We start from the raw sequence: 22109 nt of genomic DNA, 5'->3' as shown, positions 1-22109 counted from the left end.
TAATCAAGAATAGCCAATTAATTCGTGTTGGTAAATCCTGACATTTTCCGTTCAATGCCACAGTTACCATTGACAAACTCAGATTTGTAACATAACATCTAAGACAAAAACGCGTTATCACGCCGAACATTCATTTTACGCCGCAATTAAAGATTAAATAAATTATTTAATTGTCGTTATTGTCAGCGATTACCGCGGCCGTGAGTTATAATAACAATAATGTGTAGGATATGTGTTCGTTTTCCCCGACAGTATTGAGTTACTCCACGTCGGCTTATGTTCGTATAAAAATGAATGCGTATGCTTGACAACAGAATTAATAATAGGATATAATGAGTTAAATAGGAAGTTAATTAATTAGAAATATAAAGACGACTCAATTAAAATACACACGTTATGCTGCCTTATCTTACTAGTCCTAAACACATAATATATAAACATATATTTTTATTTACGTTGTGTATAAGGTTGTTATAATCGACGTTTATTTAATTGTATATAGCAATCGGCCTCCAGAGCTATTTGTCTATAACTAGGACCTATATGGAAACAGAATAGCGCAAAAAGGCTAGTAGGTTACGAGCATCAAATAAGATCATGGTTAAGCTTTATTATTATGAAGGTTCCTTTGTGACGAGCGTTGACACAGGAGGCATTATATTACGGATGGATACTGCGGCAGGATAATTAATAAATGATTCAGGTTACATTTCAATACACATAAAAATCAGTCCAATTTAATTTTAATTTAAAAAATTAATACAAATTGAGATTTAATTCATACATACGTAAATCATACATAAATTAGGAAAATCTTGTCTAATTCGGAGATTAAAATGAAATAATTAGATTAACATAGTAATATAATAGCAGGTTTAATTACATTAAACAGACGACATCACGTGCGTGACTTCGTGTGAACCGTAATATTTTTATATGTCAAAAGTTCACAATTATTTATTCTTCTCATCCACATACTAATGTTTAACTAGCATTAAAGTCAAAATGTTTATTATTAACTCGGCTATTTTTTTCTTCGAATTCGTCCTTCCTTGCTTTTTGTGTAAATTATAGTGATTTGTATGGAATATTTTATTATTATAAAAAATTAAGGTGGTGCTTAAAGTTTTATTATTAGCGGCGGTGTTGAACAAATCAGATTCATAACAATAACTATGACGCAACGATTAAAACATACATATTTTAAAAATATAATTTAGTTTTATTTAGTTTGAATGACAGACTTGATACCTCACCTTTTTCCTTTTTTTTGCTGGAGAATGTATTTATCGCTCGTAATTAACTACGAACCGTAGCAGTAATTAACTACGAACTATTGAAGGATAAAGAGTTATTACTTATTTGATAGTGCTTATTTTCGTTAAACATTTGGGATCTGTAGTGATTAATGGATGGAATTGTAAAATATAGTTTAGAAAAAAAAAAAAATATTGAACTATTTTAACGAACTTTTATAGCATTAATGTAAGCTATAAAAAATATATATATATTACCAAGCGATCACGAAATAAGGAAAACATTTCGAAAATCGAAACGTGGTACATATATATAAATATATTACGCGATAAAAATGGGTTTTAATGAAGCCGAATTCGAAACATTCTTATAATACGCAATATACTCGTATCATTTTTAATAATGATGAATTAAGTACTTGAACACTCGTGTCGACGTGGTTTTCACCGTTCCACGACTGACAGCACCGCTACGCCCGCTTAGGAGTCTCGTCGATGAGTACGTTTGTGTGTGTGAGCCATTTTTAAAAGTTGTGGGTAGTTTCACTATTGTGCGTTCTGTTCACTGTGATTATGTTCTGTCGCACCGCTAGGGTGGCTGAAAATATCAAGAAAAATCACTGCTCCACATTAATTTTTATCAAATAAGTAGCTAGATACTAGAAGGCGCATTTAAAAGTTTTTAGCCTTTAATCTTTTAATAGTAATAGTGGTAATCGTGGGTTATACAAACGAGTTGTTTAAAATAGTAAGATTAGAACTACAGTTGTAGACAAATAACATTAGGTACAGAACCCTTGCAAACTCGTATCATATATTTCAATAAACATATCTTTATTTCACGGGTTTTACGTACAAAAGCAAAATTACACCTGTTTCTGTGCGTCCGTAATAAAAAATTTATTTTCTTGTTCTCAACATTCATGGACGTTCATAAAATTAAGAACTTCTTAATCCCAAAATGAGCCGTTCCATACTCACAATTGTCCTCCGTTTATTCGCCAAAAGATTCACTAATCGCTTAAAGAGTTCAGTCATTTTTTACTAAACATAATTAGTTACAGTGAATAAGAAATATCGTGGCTGGTTCGCTAATCGTATTCAACGTAACACGTAATGTCCGGACGTAGAAACAATTCATATACGTTAGCCATGGCGGTTTCTTGACATGATATTAATTGATTTAAATAACTCCTATTGTGTGTATTTTTATATAAATAATAAAAAGTAACATGAATTAATATCTTAGCAACGTTTTTTATTTATTATGCTAATATACCGCTAATGATAGCAGCAAAATGTATCTACAAATTAATAAGAAAAAACTTTGCTTTGAATGGAGTTGTACAAATCGTATGACGTCAAAAGTAAGGTAAAAACAAGTAAGATGCCGTCAGCTTACACATTTTTTGTATACGATAAATGGATCATTTAATAAATAAATAAGCTCTTAAGAGCCCTTTAATTTCGTAGAGTATGAAGACTGCAATCGACATAGGTACATAATTACACGCATTGATAACTTGTGGTGCATTTGAGCGGAAGAATTGTTTAATTTAAAACAAACAGTCATTTTAGTTGGATCTGAGAAGCGGAACTAACTATTGTCATAAATTGTCTTAAGATTGTCTATCAGCGATGCAGCGAGCGTCAGGTACATTTATTATTACTACGGTTTTCCGCAATCGTCCCTTGCATATTTTTATCTTAAGATAACATCTGCCTGCTCTGCACGAGTCTAATTAAGTTCTAGAATGCTATGGACCTTTGAATGACGAATACGTACGTAAAATGTATTCGGAGCTACAATAGAGAATTTGAAGTAAATTGCATTTTTGATCCCAAACCCGAGAGTGAACTTAATTGTTTAAAGTATTTAATAGTTTATGCTCACAATATTGTTAATAAGAAGAATATTAAAGTTTTACGAGAAGGTGGCATCAACTTCATGTTTCATAAATACCGAAACCTCGCATTGAATTTATGTTAAATTGAATTGTTGTAAAATGTACCAAATACAGGCATCATCAAATTATGACCTAGCCTTTTCTGAACTCAAAATATTTGACCTCTAAATTAGCGGAAATCAATACCTTTGGATTCACCTTAAAATTTGAGGAAATAGAATAATTTGCATTCATTAATATTTCGATATATATGCTAAGTTGTACTAATCCTTGTTTATAATTAACTCAGATTAAGGATACTAGTTACTATTGACTATAACGGGTCATCCATCTATTTAGAATATTTATTAGGTACATTGATACCCATTTTATTGTCATGCTTTCCCTGTCTTTGTCTTATTGTTTATTAATCTTGTCAGCATACAGTTTATGTGTATCTGTGTAGCAGGAACAAACAACTAACGATGATCAGTTTTATAGTATAGGAAGGTAAACGAGCACGCGTCAGATAGCAAAAGATGTCTCATATAAAACAATTACTTATTCATTCGCTATTGATATGTTTGTTTATTATGTTTCCATTTTAAATAATTGTTCTATTCATGCACGTTAATGCGTCGCATCTTAAATGCGACGACGACTTTTTGAGCTATAAAGAATGCCCGTACGCTATGCATCATTGTTTCAATATATTAATAACCCAAATACCTATGTTAAGCACAATTAGTCGCTAAACAAGTGAAGATTTTGGAAATATGTCCAACATTCTAAAACATTACGAAGGTATATGTATACTACAAATACTTTACCGATAACATCGTATATTATTGTATAAACAATTGTTGACAATTAAACTAATTATCATCAGAAAAACGGTCAAGAAATCTTTATTTATGCAATGTAAATAATCCTTGCTGAATTAATGTATATAATGATATCATTCAACATAAATATAGTGCTTAATTTTCGGCACGAGTTCAGATTATGTCAATATTGTGTAAAATCTCAGTACCGTTTAAGTAGATATTAAAATTATCTCCTAGGTTATATAAAGGTAGGTATATACATAAATAAAATCACAAAAGTTTGATAGTATCAGATAATTCAGTCGATTCTCGTTGTTTCAAAGAGAAAGTTTCTCTTTTCTTAACAGTTAACAGTTTTGGAGATTTTGTTGCAAAAGACTTCGTGAACCCGATATTAATTTTAAACACAAAACAATAGACGTCGGTAGAATTAACTTGGATGGAATAAATGGATATACACAAAAATATATTTAACAGCGACGTCAGTCGTTTAAAAAACTCATGTATCGAAATAAAGACTGATGACTAATAAACATTATGTTTTTTAATGCGCAGCAGACGTCTTGGGACCTAATAATTATGTAGTTTTTAGTGGTATTTCCGAAAATCTGAACAAAATATTTATTCGTTTTAAAAATTGCTATAGACCCGAATAAAATTTAAAGTCTTAGCGCGTTCAATTTGCTTATATTTGTGATACCATATAACCTTTATATATTCTGTCTCGTCACGTTTCTACAAAAAAAAAAACATACAAATAAAAATGCATTCAAGAAACAATTCAAACTGTACAGATTCATTAAAATCAGACAATGGTTATGTTTCCCCTATATTTGTACCTATGCAAGAATATGTATATCTATATATATAAAATTCTCGTGTCACAGTTTTCGTTGCCATACTCCTCCGAAACGGCTTGACCGATTCCTCTGAAATTTGGTAAGCATATTGGGTAGGTCTGAGAATCGGCCAACATCTATTTTTTATCCCGATATTCCTACGGGATACGGACTTACGCGGGTGAAACCGCGGGGCGCAGCTAGTATATATATAAAGATGTCCAGTAAAATGGCTTTAAAATCATGCGAGTGTTCTTTAAGGAAACCTCTTGTAAGTACGGGATTCAACACGTGAACGTAAAGTATAAAGTATTTTTATGAACTTATAAAAACTTTTTTAAACTACTTTTATTGAACACAATCTTTGATGGACATTAAGGAAAAAATTAATTTACACACGCTGGCAAATACTATCTGACAAGACGTTAACATTACTGAATGAATGACGTAATATTAAAGCTATTATATTTAAAGCTCGATCCGGTTGATTGAAATAAATCAAGTACTGACCTTGAAAATCGGCGCCGTGCCAAAGACCGACCTTATCAAAACCATCGATAGAAACATCACGTTCAATACATATTTATTAGCAATTTAGTGACCCTATTCATCCGGACACCAATCGCTATAAGCTCCTTATGAAATTATCAATCATCCATCAAATCAACTTAGGCATCACATTCGCCTTGCAAGGAACGAAATCAATAACAAATCCACTACACAACAATTCGATCGATGGTGCTTTTAAATTTTTAAGTAACGTTTATATGGTTACATTAAATTTAACAAAGTTCTAAAAACTTGTATAGTAAAATATATTACAAAATGTTAACTTGAATTTATTTATTGTAATTGTTTTGGAAATGTTAATGTATTCAGAGCGAATGATCTCTTATTATTTGATTAAATTATGCAAAACAGAACGGGATGCAGATAAGGAAAATGTTAAGAGTAGGCAAAGATATCAAGATTATAATGACGTATGTGCGTTTTATACTTATTTAGGTTGTAAATCAAGATATATATCCGTTATATATTAAATGTATTTAAAATATTAGTATTATATAGAAATTTCTCTACGATCAAATTCTTAAATAAGGCTTTTTTGGTAGTCAACTACTTTTCCTTATCTAAACGAAAAATGTATATTTTGTCTGATTTTTACTACGTACGTAAATAAATCATTAAAAACTAATAAATGTCTGGGCTTACTAAAGTGAATACACCTCACAATTATGACATTACTGTTATAACATTCTCTGTAAACTAATTATACTTGCATATACTACTTTATGACTTCCTCAGTCACCCAAATCTTAGAGGGTTTTGCAAAGCGAACGTATAAGCAATTGTAGCAACGCGAATGGGTGAGTACTGTGGAGCGGTGAACTCATGGGTGTGTTCTTCTTGTAGCTCTCAAGGCCTGGCCTGCCATTCCCCTGGTCCCCGCCTCGTCTCCGCGGGGCTTCAACACCGAACACACGCCGATAACCACGTAGTATGTACTATTACTTCTAATTATTGGTCATCACGTTATGAAGTAAATAATTATCATATATTCGCGTTTTGATTCAAGAAACATTTCAGCTTGTACTATGTTGCTTGCCAAAAAAATCGTAAACAATATTGGTACATGTTGTTACAATTATATTATATTTTTCCAAAATAATGTTTCTTTTATTCGTGACACGGAGTTCACTAAAAGAGCATTAAATTTATATAAACGACTTTTGAATGCACAACACGATTTAAACAATATCGAATCTTGGATTATAAATTAGAAAAAATCTCATTTATAAAGTATTTCAATGCTATAAAACAGAAAAATAAAATATCAAAACTTGCAAAATTTTGCCTTTCTTAAACTGGTTGCTTTTAACACGCGTAAATAAGTAATTTTATTTATTCAGAACGATAGTTTAATTGCATGTGGTTAGTATTTTTAAATGAGATATTATTTAAAAAAGCAAATAGCACAAAATTTATACATGCAAATATATTGTCTTCATTACAAAATTGATAAACGCAACACAAGGCTAGTCTATCGCCGTCAAAATTAGGCATCCAATTAATTTTTTATTATGAACGCGTCACTTGATGAGGGAAGGAAACCTCTTCGTTAAATTTCTTACATCATGTTTTGACAATTTTCTTCAATATGATTCCGGGGTTAATATTGTAAAACTATCAACGTGCGTTTGTAAAGCGACGTAGGTACACAGTTTTTTAAACATTATCGTTTGGAAATCTTCGTCGCTTCAGAATGTTTACAATTTAAACGACTCGCTAGAAAATGATGTAAAGAACGAATCCACTGTGTTTATGAATAATAAAAAAATACATAGAATGATTTAATTAATAATTATTAGACGACCGTTATTTAAATATAATAGTTATAAAATTCAACCCTCGATTGAAGTGCATACTTGCAAGAGTAGATTTCTGGGATACAAATGCTAAGATATTTTCTATTGAACGGCTGAGTTGAATGTTATGTATGGGGACCCTTTATAATAGAATATAATAAAAAAAACAACGCATTAAATCTAAAAAAAAAGTAGTAACTATGTACGTTGTAGGAAATCGTTGTGATGCTAAGGCGATACTTTTATAATATAATTCATACATCGCGCGATGACGTCGGTTTTTCAGGAAGAGTAATCGACTCGTTATCCTCGGCAAAAATGTTATAAAAAGCATGCCAGGTTAATTTATTCCGGTCGCACTTACGTACACTTGATGTGTTTGTACGTACATTGATTAGTGGCAAAACCGTCACGGTCTCGGTGATATATTTCGATACGCTAGTCGTTACTCAAATACTGTATTTTCTCTTAAAATATCAGCAACCTGCTTATAAAGGCTCAATTACAAATTTAAATGACATTTTAGTGTGTACCATCGCAGCCATGGCTATGTAAGTTTTCAACAGTCGTTATTCAATTACCAGGTTGCCATAATCTCATAATGAAAAGCAATTGGTATCCACATATTTATTAATTGATGTTTATGTTTACAAGTAACATATATTGTTTATCGTGGACCGATAGGCTATAATCGAGACCTATTTACAAAAGCAATTAAATGCAAGCGATAGCGTTTTAAACCGAAAGTTTATCAATTAGGCACTTGCAAAATTAAATGGAATCGGTAATTTATGCGCAATTTGGGTATATTGTAAACCGGTGATAACGCTTATCACACTTTTTAAAATATTTTACAATTAATTTAATGATTATAAAACGAACAGAATAATTATAATTATTTACCTCTAATAAAAACACGATGTTAATAAATGTACTAATTTCTTGGATTCTTAGCAGCAGAATGAAATCTATTCTTCTCCAGCAAATAAAATCATTAAAAAAATGGGTTGATCCATAATATATATTGGTATAGACGAAATATAATATATCACACATGTTAAAATAACTATAGAAATAATAGATTTCAGTCCTACGTTGAATATAGCACATTCATTATAACTTTAACATATTAATTTTAATCACATCATGCTATTTAAAAAAATAATAACAAAAAAAAACCGGTAGAACAATATACATTATACATATCATATTTCTATTAATTATATTTCACATGAATTACGAAGTATTTTCAGTCCTTAATAGCCACATAAATCTATTTATATATGATACATCTTTCAACCATATAAATCAAGATCATATGGTATCTATAGCGCTACATTCCATCGATTATCGTTCTTAAAACTACACCATTTCCATTTAAAATAGCGTATTCCTTATTGGACTCAGTAAAAATAAAAGATGATACATTTATTGAGTGTGTTACGGATTTGTTGACATCTAGTAGTTGCTACGTTTGTTTTTGTTTAGCTCGGACGCGCAAAATCGACCGGTATAATGAGTTACGAAGGAGCCGTTGCTAATATTTATTATATTGACCAGTTATCGTCACAATGACGTAGTCCGATTAACGCTTTCGAAACACATGAATAAACTTTGCAATAATAATATTAGTTGAGAAAACGGAAACCGGGCTCCGTCTGATTTCTTTATTTGAAACTATTCGTGTTGATAACATAAAAATCGTATAATTTATCAATTATTCGACGAAGCGCTCTAACGGAGGTTATAGCAGATTTGTTTAGTTAAATTTTGCGGAAATACCCTTTTTTATTGATGGAAATTAAATGTTGATTTGATATACCAGTCAAGTTGAAGGTTAATTATAAATATTTGTTTGTGTAATTATCCTTGATTTGCAAAGATGTAAATCAGGTTCCGGTTTATTGTAAAATATAAAAAATTGCTTCTCTATTGATTTTAGGGTGATATTGTTTTATTAGGTGCAAATATAGGCAATGTAATGTTTTTTTTTATAATAAAACTGGAATATTGATTCAACTAGTCGATCATAGTAAAAAGGGGTCTATAATTCAATATAATATTGTTTAAACAGCTAATTTTAAAATAATATAGTACATGTATATGTTGCTAAGTTTAGTGATTAGTATATTATTATTTTATTTGTGGTGATATGTTGCTAAATGGACACTTGACTTCTCCTATACGACGGAATTCAACGCGCACTTCGCTTCATATAAGTATTTGTTATCAAAGTTGTTCCAATTCAAAGACTCGACTAAAATAAAATGAAAAATATTGTCACTAATAATTTTATATTTCTTGTAAAAATTATATGTGTGAGTTAATTGTACTTATACAAATATATTAGGGTGGTACTTATAATTTTAGATAATTATTTTAATTAATAAATTTATAAAATTAATGAATTAAAAATTAATAAATGAAAAAATATGATAATTAAAAAATTAATGTGCATTTTTATTTTGCCGAATTGCTGCTTCGTAGATAAATTCGTATGTTAAAAATATATATTTCAATTTAAACCAAATGTGTTCTCAACATACGGTATTTTCCAATGTATAATCCACTTAAAATGGGAAATATAATTAAAAGTTAATATTTGTTATGTTTATTATAATTCATACACAACATTTAACCCCAATAATATGCATCGTATGTAAATTCAGTATATTTTTAAACAATGAGGCAACCGTTGCGTATAAACACGTGCAAGAAGACAAGGTCTTGCAGGCATACATCTGCTGATAGCCTTTCTTTTTATAAATTTCCATAAAGCCTGTAAACTGTCTCCGAACACAAAATTTTACAGTACAGGTTGAGTTAATGAGGTTACTTGGAATTTTGCTAGGAAAGCATATAGGCATATCAGTGTTGTAGATATTATTAATATATATATTTTTTTAAAAAGCATGTTTATCCATATTGGAATAATGCATTACAGAGTCATTATTTTAATCGCGAGTTTATAATTAAAAATCTGGTTTGCCTACGTCACCAGTTCGCTGCAAATGAGATCTTTTGAAAGTTAATTAGCGAGTAATAAAAATTCTTCGGCGAAGTCATGCTTTTGACAATATCACCGGTCTATTTGCCAAATTTACTCCTCCGATACTGGCACGTGTTTATAATGTTGCAAGTGTGAAATTTGCATGCGTGTGACGGAGTTACGAATTTTGTTAACCGGTTGTACACGGCTAGTTCTGCGAAGGAGACGACCTTGTGCTGGCGAATAATAATCGGTAGTGAGAATGGGACTTTAATTTGCGACTTTAGTCGACCACTCGGAGAAAGGATGGTGGCACGTTATTAAAGTCCCCGATCTCACCTCATTTAAAGACTTTCCAGTTTGCTGTTAGGCGTCCGGTCGTCTTCAATGAAACCGATTCGAACACGATAACGCGATCGCAGTGGGCATTCCGGCGATCCGCTGCGAGTTTTATAGGTCTTAAGGCTTTCGTAAACACACCATTTGTGGTCACTTTCACTGCGCTGTTGACAGTTTTCCTCTTACGTAGTTTTTCGTCATAAATCGGAAGTTTGCTTGAAAACGTCGGCGTGTTTTTGAGAAAATTACGTGCGCCGCGAAGAAAAGGCTCTCAAAATGTAATTATGGTTAAATAGCCGTGAAGAAATGTCTTGTGGCTCAGGGCTCAGAGGAAACTAGTTTAACGAGTCCTAGGCTAGCTCACCGCTTGTGTATTTAAAGAACGTCAAGAAAGTATTACGAGTAAAAATAGATTGCTAAGAGTGTACTTACTAAGTAAGGAATAGATATGGTCCTGGCCACTGGCACTTATAAATAACTAAGCTTGTAAACTTAGAGATATTAATGGAAATTCTATTTAAAGCCACGGTTCAGGTGTTGTTAACCCTTTTGCAGTTTAAATGCACGTCTTTTAACTCTGTTATTTAATCGATGTTTTTATATAACTTCAATAATACATATATTGAGTAATTCCTTGAATTTCAGCGTTTTACAAGGTTCATATAAGTTGTGGTTTTGCAATTTCTAAATAGATTTGACGGCTCGATTCATTAGTGTGGAATTTAAGCAGTGCAATGATTTTGCGGCTGCTGAGGTATTTTCAAATTGATTATATTTGGAATTATATTAATAATTTTATTACTGTTTATTCAACGTTAAATATTAAGCATAAGCAGAACACTTGATTTTTTCTTCGAAAATACTGTATGCATACAGTTAATAACCGATTAAATATGTATTTACAGTACGTTAATGATAATAAATTGCGATGCATTACTTAATTTATTAAATCCGATAACACATTTCAACAATACCAAAACACGACACAACCGCATGTATATTTCCATCGCAATACAAAAATTGAATTTTATTTATTTTGGTTTACAGCAATACGATTATTCCCTCATTATCATATTACACCTAGTATACGATGATGCACAATAATTACGTAACATCGCACATGCAATTCAAGTGACCTCGACCTATTAAATATTGTTCGGAACGAATCGTGACGTTGCATCTGATATTTATTAGCAAGCTGCATTGCAGTGGTTATTCAATAGGAAAGATTTATTATTCACTATCGTTGTGGCGAAGTGTCGAAGGTACGAAAATCATCTCGAACATTTACTTATTCATCTTGATAACCGACGGTCTTCTAGAAACGTTTGTGTATTATATAACACTTGAATACCACCGGTTCTGAAAGCAGTTTTATAAAGAAGAACCTATAAACTCGAGTAATGTTTCCTTTATAATAATAAGAATCAGGTATTATCGTTTTATATGAAACAATAATAACCAAAGTCCTGTTTTATGGACCCGTAATGACTACTTTCACATATTTTATGTGACGTGTATGGTAAATTTATGCTATATTTTACATTCCTTTCTTCTCATGAGTTTTTAAATTTAGAATTACCATATGTTATAGGCAATTTGGAATACTTACCATTCTAAATTAAAAAAAATAGCTGAAATATTGAATGAGTAAGTCCACTAGTAGTAGGTACCTTAGATGTGCTATTGCACATCAAACAATGTCATTGGGTCCGTTATATTGACAATGCAAAAAGTTTGTTTTGCTATTATCGTCAAAAGTAGGTGCCTAGGTTTCTCTTTCGTGTGAACTGATAATAAAGTATGCAAATATATATTTTACTGTGTTATGAATATAAAATGGTGTTTATTCGGTGGATTGTGTAAATATTATCGCGACACATATTTAAATATTAGCACATTTATAAATAACGTTTTATTCTTATTCAAATCCTAAATATTAATATTGTATTAATCTATGTTAGTTGCGTGATTTAATGGAATATATATATTTTCGTCTTTTGAAATGAAATTAAAATACATACACATACATCCATCGCAAACTTTCGCATTTACAATATTAGTAAGTGTAACGGTGAACGCGGTGTCGATCGCTAGTAACATACATATATATTAATATGAGGAATAATATTCCTTATACATTAAAATAGAAGGTTTATATCATCGCTTGACGTGGGAGTTAAAATAAATAGCACCGCACTGATCGTTACACGTTGAAATACCCAATTTAGCGGTTTCAATGAGTGACTCTTCGTTTTTTTTTTTTCAATTTTTTGTCCTCACGCAATTATTTCGCGAGTATCACAATAGGTGCTTCAAAGCAATCTCTGATTACCATGATGGTCGAAAAAAATATATCCGTCTTTGATTTATTGCATATTTTGACGTACACAGCAATCGAAATAAAGTATTATAGTGTTAAATCATTGTTTTCTGTTGCTTCGGCGATTGAATTTTTAGCAGTGTACGACTGATAGCATTGGAAATATTTGCTGCCATATTTTTTTACAACAATTTACATTGACATACATAAGACTCGAAATCCAACGGCTTTTTTCAATTCAATTTGTTTTCGAATTATCGTAAGTATTTATAAAGACAATCTATTAACCACAACATATTTATTTTACATATCTAAGTATTTTAAATTAATGAACATATGAAACTCAAAATATATTTTGCGATTTGTCTACGCCGTAGAACAAACGCCCACGTGTAAACAATTTTACGTACTATTGCGTCGAGTTCTGTTCATTATAATTTCATCTCCTTATCACTAATTTATCATTTTACTCAAAAACATTCATTCGTACAGAAATAATTTAACATTTCAAATTTTTAGTTCTTCGACTCTTATCAATAACAGGATCAGTTTTGTATCTCATTAGATAATAATATAAATACTTTACGACTACGACTACATTATCATTGCACTGAGAATTATTAAATCTCCGTAAGTGTGATGTATTCGCATTCACAGAATTTTATCATGTCAGTCACGAATTGAATCTAAGTGAAATCAATTAGTTCTCATAAAGTGTAAAGTAAGCCCTTCACACATCTTCGTTTCGAGTCCTTGATTGTTACAAATATAAATTAAACTCATCGGGATCAATGACTCATTAGGAACCGACTTTATCCCGATTAACCGTATTGCATTAGATTTATTTAGCTGTAACTGGATGGGACCGGCTGGCTAATTGTTCCGAGGCTTAGTGGAATTACATGTTAGAGAAACCGCGCGGAAGATGAAGAATGCTATCAAAGTCAATTCGAGCATTTAGCCGTTCAAATACTCCTTTAGAAGTCATGTTATATAATATTATATTTAGACAAATAATTACTGTCCGTTCGATCATCTTTTCAAGGTTGATGGGCAGATTTGGGCCGCCTTTTCCAAAGCTTATTAAAATCAAAGCAAGATAGAAGCATGCATTGAATACTTTTAAAAAGTATTATCATCGTTATTACATGAAAACATGTTGAATATAAACATTGATAATTTAAGTAGACATGTTTCTTTTTGTGTAGTTAAATACATATTACATTACAATTAGTATATGTACACAATTCTTCAGAATGGTATTATCGCCTACTCTATTGATAGTTCAAGCCCAAAGCAAATTCTAAATAATAAAAACATCATATCCAATTTATGAACGAACGAACAATTAAAAATATATTTGATGGAAAGTAAATTTCACAAACACATTAATAGATAAACCGATATAATTCAAGAATAAAGGGCCAATTAGGATTCATGAAAACACGCTGAGTTATATCAATTTGTTATTTTAAAAATCAATAAAAAAAATGCGAAGAACGAATAAGGTCATTGATTCCATACCTACTAAGCTGTAAAGTCTATTTTTAGCCCATAAACAATACAGACACTCCTTAAGATTCCGCGAGGCTTGCTCTCCGGCGTCCCGTTAAGCTTGCTTAGCGAATAATAAATTATTGCCAAACGCGTTTGTGCATTCTAAATGCTTGTATATGTGTCACTGAATGTCATATCAATATTCAAAATTTACCTTTCCAACCAATTACTTCATTCAATAGATTTGTTTAGGGAAAATTTGCATTTTCTCACATTTGACTTTATTGTAACAAGATGTGACGATCAAGAATATTTCACATCTTCCGTGATTTCGAGGTATCCCCAGGGATTACTGAAATCTCTTATAGTCTTACATGTGTATAATATCTGCCATCACAAAAAATTTATGCCACGCTAAATTGAAAAGAAGTTGGTATAATTTTTTCATCAAGTCACTGACATACAAGCTTAACCAACTCAGAAAGGATCCCGGAACTTCATATCATCCAGATCAAAGTGGTTTAACTAGAATATTTTTATACCCACATACTTTTGACTTGCGCGTCAAGTTTTTTCATTTTCGTTTTTGCGTTGTAAAACTAACGCTACAGAGTGCTGTCCAATTACTTTAACTGTTTTAAATTGCTTGAATACGCAGAAAATATACCAAAATACCAGTCCTACAAATCCGGTCAGAAATAAAAAGAAATAATTTTACGATGAATTGATCACTAATTATTGTATATGAAAGTATATAACATAATTACTATATTTAGTTAGAAATAATTGCATAAATATAGCACGTCGTAATTTAATACCATTAACGCTCTGACAAATAACGTGTTACACCTATCTATTAGATAATGAATAACTATTCTTTTGTTACGACTTTTATCATAGCAAATACTTATTATGCTCACACTATCACTTATGTAACACAGTTAACCCAACAACTGATTGTGTAGGAAAAATAATGCATGATTAACGCAAGAAGCAATTAAAAGAAACGGAGCGACAACTTCAAAGCTCATACTATTACAATGGATGTTGTATAAGACGTTGACTAAATAGTGGATGTGACTAAATCAAAAATAAATTGGTTACATATTATTTCCCAACGAGATCACTGTTACGAAGACTCACAGTTTTTGTGAGCAAAGCAATGATGGTCAATGAACGTTGCGTGTAAAGATTAATTGTAAAGAACTTGATAAACAATGTATTTTTTCATCAATTAAAATAGTAAATGTCGAGATGTCGTGTCTCTGTACGTTTATCGATTTAAATTATCACTGTAAATGATTATCTCAAAGATTGTTATGAATTTAACCTCCGAATTAATAAAATGTTACTCGTCTCAAATGCCAATATATCTACGAGTACAAATATTTCAACAATGATATAAAATATATGAACATTTTAGAGTACTCTATCCATGTATGTTGGCACGAAGTTTATATGTAAATTTCATATACCATAACTTTAATAAACTAACCATACTCTTTTAATTAAGCAATGTGTTAATAATTTATAAAAATTTGCAAGCTTCATAATTTTAATGCAACGTGTCCGTGCTAAGAGTCTATGAATGCTTAATGAGAAAATAATAAATAAACATTGCTGATAAAATAATTAAGTGTCAGCGTCGTGTCGTGCTGACCCAGTCTGCACGAAGTTTATAATAAATAATACTTATATTAAACTCTATAATAAATTAACATAATGTAAATCTGCCATTCCACCAGAAACGATACACTTACCTGCTTTTAATGTCATCATTTACATAAATTCCTACGTGTATAAATGAATAGATATTAATATAACGACGCATTCTTATCGCCGTTAGTTGAGTCCTTATTTTATGGTTGTTGGACCTAGTTATGGGCATTCTGCATTTATTGCCATAATAATAAGGTTCACACAGATCATGAAAATTCACGAATGCTATAAATTATTTATTGTCTACAAAAATGTTCATAATTAAGGATTTCGTTAATAAAATAATACATACCTGACGAAGTATTTTATGAATTTAATTAATTATTAAAGAACGCAATCCCATTAAAATAAATATTACACACATTGTGTCATTGTATTTTGATAACTTTTTGCTCACATTTTCTGGCTAGCATTGATTTAATTGAGGTTTTTATTCTGTTATTTCCGGATAGACAAAGCTTGTTTGCGGAGCTTCTTCACAGGCCTTGACTTCGGATGGTTGTTTATTCATTTATTAGTTTTATTACTGAATACATGCTTATAACGTAGCTTCCACGTACTGATATTTAAAATTTTGTATACCACTGATTGTTCGAGCACTGAATTGAAACCTGACTTTGACCTAATTGGGTTTGGTCTTAAACATATTATCTTTATTTGAGCCGAGGATAAAACATTACGAATTTCGGCCAAGAAGCCACAAAACAAAATTTATATCATACGTGAATTGCATAAATGATATATACAAATTGAATGCCCATGAAAATAATTTCTCGTATTACCATACTCACAATTGTCATTCATAAATCGCTCCGTTATAATACCTAATTACCGCGTTTATTACATGGTCAATAGTAAGTTTTAAGCGGTGTCTTTTTTAAATTTATAATTATGATTCAGCACTCATGAATAGTAGATGTGTATCTATTGATAATAAATTTGGTTTGCATTATACAAATACATGAGGGATGAAATGTGAGGTATACATCTAAATACTCCACTACAAAAGCTTGTAAAAAAAGATATGCTATCCGTTTGTGTATTTGTGTAATTACATTTTTAAATAAATTTATACTTATCTTCTATACAAAACCAATCTATGTATTTGTAGATGTATGTATCTATTAATAAAAACTTTTTGTTTGAATATCCTATTATAATAAAAGCTTGATTATTAGTGTGACTATTTTGGCAGTGTTAATGTATGCACTCTGAAAGGACACATTATTGAAAAACGTTTGTATTTACTCGTCGTGGAGGTCAACAGCTAATCTGCCAAGTGAAGGCTGTACAGTACGATAATGGATGTGTCTGTTTGTAGCAATTTGTGTTTATTTTAGCAATAAACATGATTATGCTCTTATTAATTTGATAATTAAAAGAAAGGACGACACCAACATGGTTAACATAGGTTTAATCAATAATAGGTGTGTTACAGTATAATATCATGTAATAGATAGTTCGGACAAATTAACATTTCATATCTGAATATTTTTAATGCTACATTCACAATAATATTTTTGTACGTACGAATATATAACTTACATTGGTGCCAAGGGCTACCCTTGTGTATTTTTATGCTTTAATATATTTACAGTATAGGTTGGCTCTAGGAGTAAGCTAAACCATACTGAAATATCCAGTACATTACCAAATTGCAAATTCGACTGACTGACCTCGCGCGACTCATTACCCGATGATGACGGGGTTGCTGGCACAGGAAGTGAAGATAGCTATGATACCGTGGGAGAATTATTCAATAGGCTTATTTATTTGTTTGTTTAGTCACGGCGGGTACCCGAATTGTGGTAATTTCCTGCAAGCGACTATTAAGAGCATTATGTAGCTTGTTTGTTGGGATGTAAATTATTATCAGTTAGTTTAAAACGTTATATAAATGTGGATATATATATGTTCAGCGTTATTTTTCTTTAAAGAAGCTATGGAGATATTTCATAAAAGTATATTTTATCTTGCTTGCTTGGCAAATCTCGGCCATATGCGGTCTTGCAACAAACATTTAGAGTCCCATCCAAATAAAAGTAGACTTTATATTATAATGAGTAATGTTGATATTGATGTGTTTTCTCATTAATTGGTATGGATCTACAAAGAACGCATATGTAGCGTTCTTTGTAGATCTTGAACACTGCATTTATTCGAAAACTATTCTAATACTGTAAAAATACGTATGTCTTAAATTTAGTAGAAATTGTTATACTGAGTTCTTGTAATTACTTGGGACAAATTTGGTCTAGCTTAATTTTTGCGTAGTATTTTTCCATGATCCATGTCCACAATATATAGAAGCACAACACATATTACGTCTACAAAATAATAATAAGTGGGTATGTTAAATTACACATGCATTATGTGGTAAGCAATGTGTCTATTTAACAACACAAAATAATTCATACATGTGCATTCGCAATTATATTTCCTACCGCGTTACATATAGTACTGTATATATCTCCGACAGAACAATGAAAATACAAGTCTTGTGTTATATACAAAGCACCTGACATTATGGTGATTAACAAGAATGGGATTATGTGGACCAAGCCATGTATTTTAGTCCCCATTGTGTTGATTGCTGGCATCATCATCGGTTACGTAAAAATTAATAAACGAGATAGCTCATAAATGCAAATCACTACCTAGTCAGTTGTGTGATTCCGTTTCAAGGGTTGTACACTTTTACAAACTGAAGTAACCGTAGGATTTAGTAAACTCCTCGGTTCTCAGTATTTCGTCTATGTCTTCGTGTAAACAAAATAGACAAAACAAATGCCAACACCACAACGACACAACAACAAACGATAACGTACATACTTATTAAGTTTCACAATGGAACATTCAATGAGTGTCTGTTTTCGGTGACGACTTGAGCGGAATATGTACTGGCGTTTCAACATGACACCATCAGCCCCTTTTTAATCGCCTTCTCGCCATTCTTGGTGTTGCCTAATCACGTCCTTGCGATATTAACGCTCCACCGAACAAGCTACAAAATAAATCCATTTTATTTTTCTATACATTACTCGTCTGATCTCGTGTACGATTCGTCTATTCAAAATGGATTTAGAACGTGATATTATCGCATATTATAGATTTTCTACTATTGTTCCCAATACGGCTCGAACAATTAGATATTATTGAGACGTTATTTTGAACACGCCATAATTTAATTAATATTTAAATATAGCCGTCCTTGTGATACTTATTCAAATAAATACCTAATTAACGGCCTTGTAATGATATTTTTTCTGAGAAAATTGTTTATTGAAATTAATTAAAAAGCTCATGAATTGTTGCTATTTTGAATTATTTAGACTCTCGGCTGCGTCGTTAGCGCTAACTAATCATTAAATAAACATCAGTTAAAATACCTTCAAGTATTTCACAACAGAATAGAAGGTGCACATAAGGCAATACAGGTGAACGTTTTGTAGATACCATCTTATGTAAATATTCTGCTTTAACTTCAGTTACACCAAAAATAATTTACACAAGTTATTCATAGTTTGGGATTTGCATTATGTTACTTTACTAAATGGAAATTTTTGTAATTCATTGGTCGATTCTGAGAAAAAGAAGACGATGTCTAAGACGAAGAAGAAAAAGGATGTTGTGCGTATCTCCTATAGGAAAATCCTATGTTTATTTAGTATGCTTCCTTTGTTTAGTTTTAACATCTATCATCTTATAAATACATACTGCTTGTCCTTGCAAATAGCCTATAACTTTAAGCATCTCCATAAAGGTTCTGAGCAGTAAAATATTCCTATAATACTTCATATATTACAATCTTACAACATTGCTGGTTATCTTTATAAGTTCATTACACTTGCATGCCTATGCATTAATGAAATTATGGATAAATGATAGGATATCTGTATAATTTCTAGAACATTAAAGCACGAAGCACATTTATCAAATTAATCGTAGGTCGGCTCGGTACGTTCCATCGCATTGTTTGTATAATCACAGTAATTTAAAAAACGCTGCCTTTAAATCAGTCCATAGTTTTCCATGTGGTCGTCTGATGATTATGTCATGACGAAATAGTTTGTGAAACACAATACAATGGTCCTGTATGTACTCAGCTGATGTTGTTCATTGTAATGTAGAATGCGAATCAAATCGGAATTGTTACAGAAACTACAACAGTGTCGGTCACAACACGCCGTCTTATTGTTTTCTCCAACCTTTACGTTCAACAACAACGAGCTTATGAATGTCCCTTAAACCTACCATATGTTCAAATTATAATACACAATAATACCAATCCAACATTTTATCTGTTTTACCGTGTGCAAATAATAATTGAATAATAATAGGTATGGAAAGTGCAAGTGGCAGTTTATTCATCAACGATAAAAGTGAAAGTTTCTAACGTTTTCCATTCTGTCCACAGGTCAAAAAGAGAACAAGGCATGACTGCGACGCACGGCGGCGGATGTGAAGATGACCGCCCGGTCAAGGACTCCGTGTACACTATCAAAACAGGATTCAAGAATGATGGCTACCAGCATGACCGCGACTCGAACAGCGACATTGTCAAGCCCCCGCCTCTACCGATGGAAGACGATTCCTATGCCTCTGGAAAAGTAAAGCTTGCAAGGAGCGAAAAATGGAGAATACTTAAGAACGTTGCCGCCGTTAGCGCTGCGTTCATGGTACAGTTCACCGCTTTCCAAGGCACAGCGAACCTCCAATCGTCGATTAATGCCCGCGATGGTCTGGGAACCGTGTCCCTAAGTTCCATTTACGCTGCGCAAGTTGTTTCGTGCATCTTCGTGCCGACATTCCTCATTAAAAGGCTAACGGTCAAGTGGTCACTCTGCCTTTCTATGATGTGCTACGCACCGTATATTGGCGCGCAATTCTTCCCGGCTTTCTACACATTGGTACCGGCAGGTGTTTTAGTCGGTCTTGGAGCGGCTCCTATGTGGACATCGAAGGCTACGTACCTGACGCAAGCGGGAAGCGTGTACGCAAAACTGACAGACCAAGCAGTTGATGGAATTATTGTACGGTTCTTTGGATTCTTCTTCCTCGCCTGGCAAACCGCTGAACTGTGGGGCAACCTCATATCTAGTTTAGGTATGTATGAGATAGAATATACAGCATTATATTATGTGCTGTTTTGTATCCTTTGAATTTTGATCTTATCTTGGTATATATAAATAATAAAAGACACTGACCATCATTACTTATTTAACGTTTTGTTTATTCATAATACAAGATAGTAAATGATTATTTAATTTCACAATGACCCATTACAATTATTGTTATTCAATGATTTAAAGGAAATTGTATTAGAGTATTTTGTTTAATTTAATTTATTATAAGGGTAAATTGACGACTCAGCATCATTATGAATATTCTATCTTCTTGCATAATAAAACATTTTAAACAATTATCCACTTTTTATAGAACGAAACAATTTTACTTCGTAAAAGATAATTTAAAAAGTTTGTAAATGTGTTAAAAATTCAAGTGTTCTTTTAATTTAGATTGATATCTAAGTCTGAAATCGAATTTTATGAAAAATACTTGTACTCGTTCATACACTCTTACAGTCGGCCTTTTTCTGTGAAACCCCACATTAAATTATGCCTAATTCCTCCATTATTCCCTGCTCCCTCACAGTATTTTCATCCGGAGTGCACAGCGGGAATGTGACAACCGAAAACACCAGCAGCACGCTGCTCACCTGCGGAGCGAACTTCTGCATGATCGGCGGCGGTCAGCACGACAACCAGAACCTCCACCGCCCTCCCGACACCGAGATATATGAGATCAGTGCCATATACCTCGCCTGTGTAGTCGTAGCTGTTCTCATGGTAGCTTTCTTCGTCGACCCTCTATCTCGGTGAGTCAACTAAACACATACACACAATTGTAATTGATCAGTGAAACGCGAAAACAAAGATCCGTGCGATCTTAAGATTTTATAGACAACCAAAAATGCACATTAAGTCACATTTTCCTTTTTAACACGCTTTTATTAGCTTCACTTGTATGTTTGTATGTATGTAACTCACACCCGTTTTTCTCCCACT

The 22109-nt window shown here is 32.0% G+C and overlaps 1 protein-coding gene across 2 annotated transcripts in view; it reads left to right on the top strand.

Annotated features, from left to right (window-relative positions):
* LOC119835386 (UNC93-like protein) overlaps positions 1-22109 on the top strand; it is a 52437-nt gene that overhangs the window by 22329 nt on the left and 7999 nt on the right. The window contains exons 2-4 of one of the 2 annotated variants that reach the window (XM_038360135.1): positions 6222-6306; positions 20459-21147; positions 21697-21919. In XM_038360135.1, coding sequence (XP_038216063.1) covers positions 20478-21147; positions 21697-21919 — 893 coding nt within the window. In that variant the 5' untranslated portion in view covers positions 6222-6306; positions 20459-20477. The remainder of the gene's footprint in view (positions 1-6221; positions 6307-20458; positions 21148-21696; positions 21920-22109) is intronic. The other variant, XM_038360136.1, reaches the window with a different exon arrangement.

Source organism: Zerene cesonia, chromosome Z (assembly GCF_012273895.1).
Source record: "Zerene cesonia ecotype Mississippi chromosome Z, Zerene_cesonia_1.1, whole genome shotgun sequence".
In the NCBI taxonomy this organism is placed as follows: domain Eukaryota; kingdom Metazoa; phylum Arthropoda; class Insecta; order Lepidoptera; family Pieridae; genus Zerene; species Zerene cesonia.
Note: the sequence above shows the minus strand (reverse complement) of the source record. Positions and strands in the feature narration are given on the sequence as shown.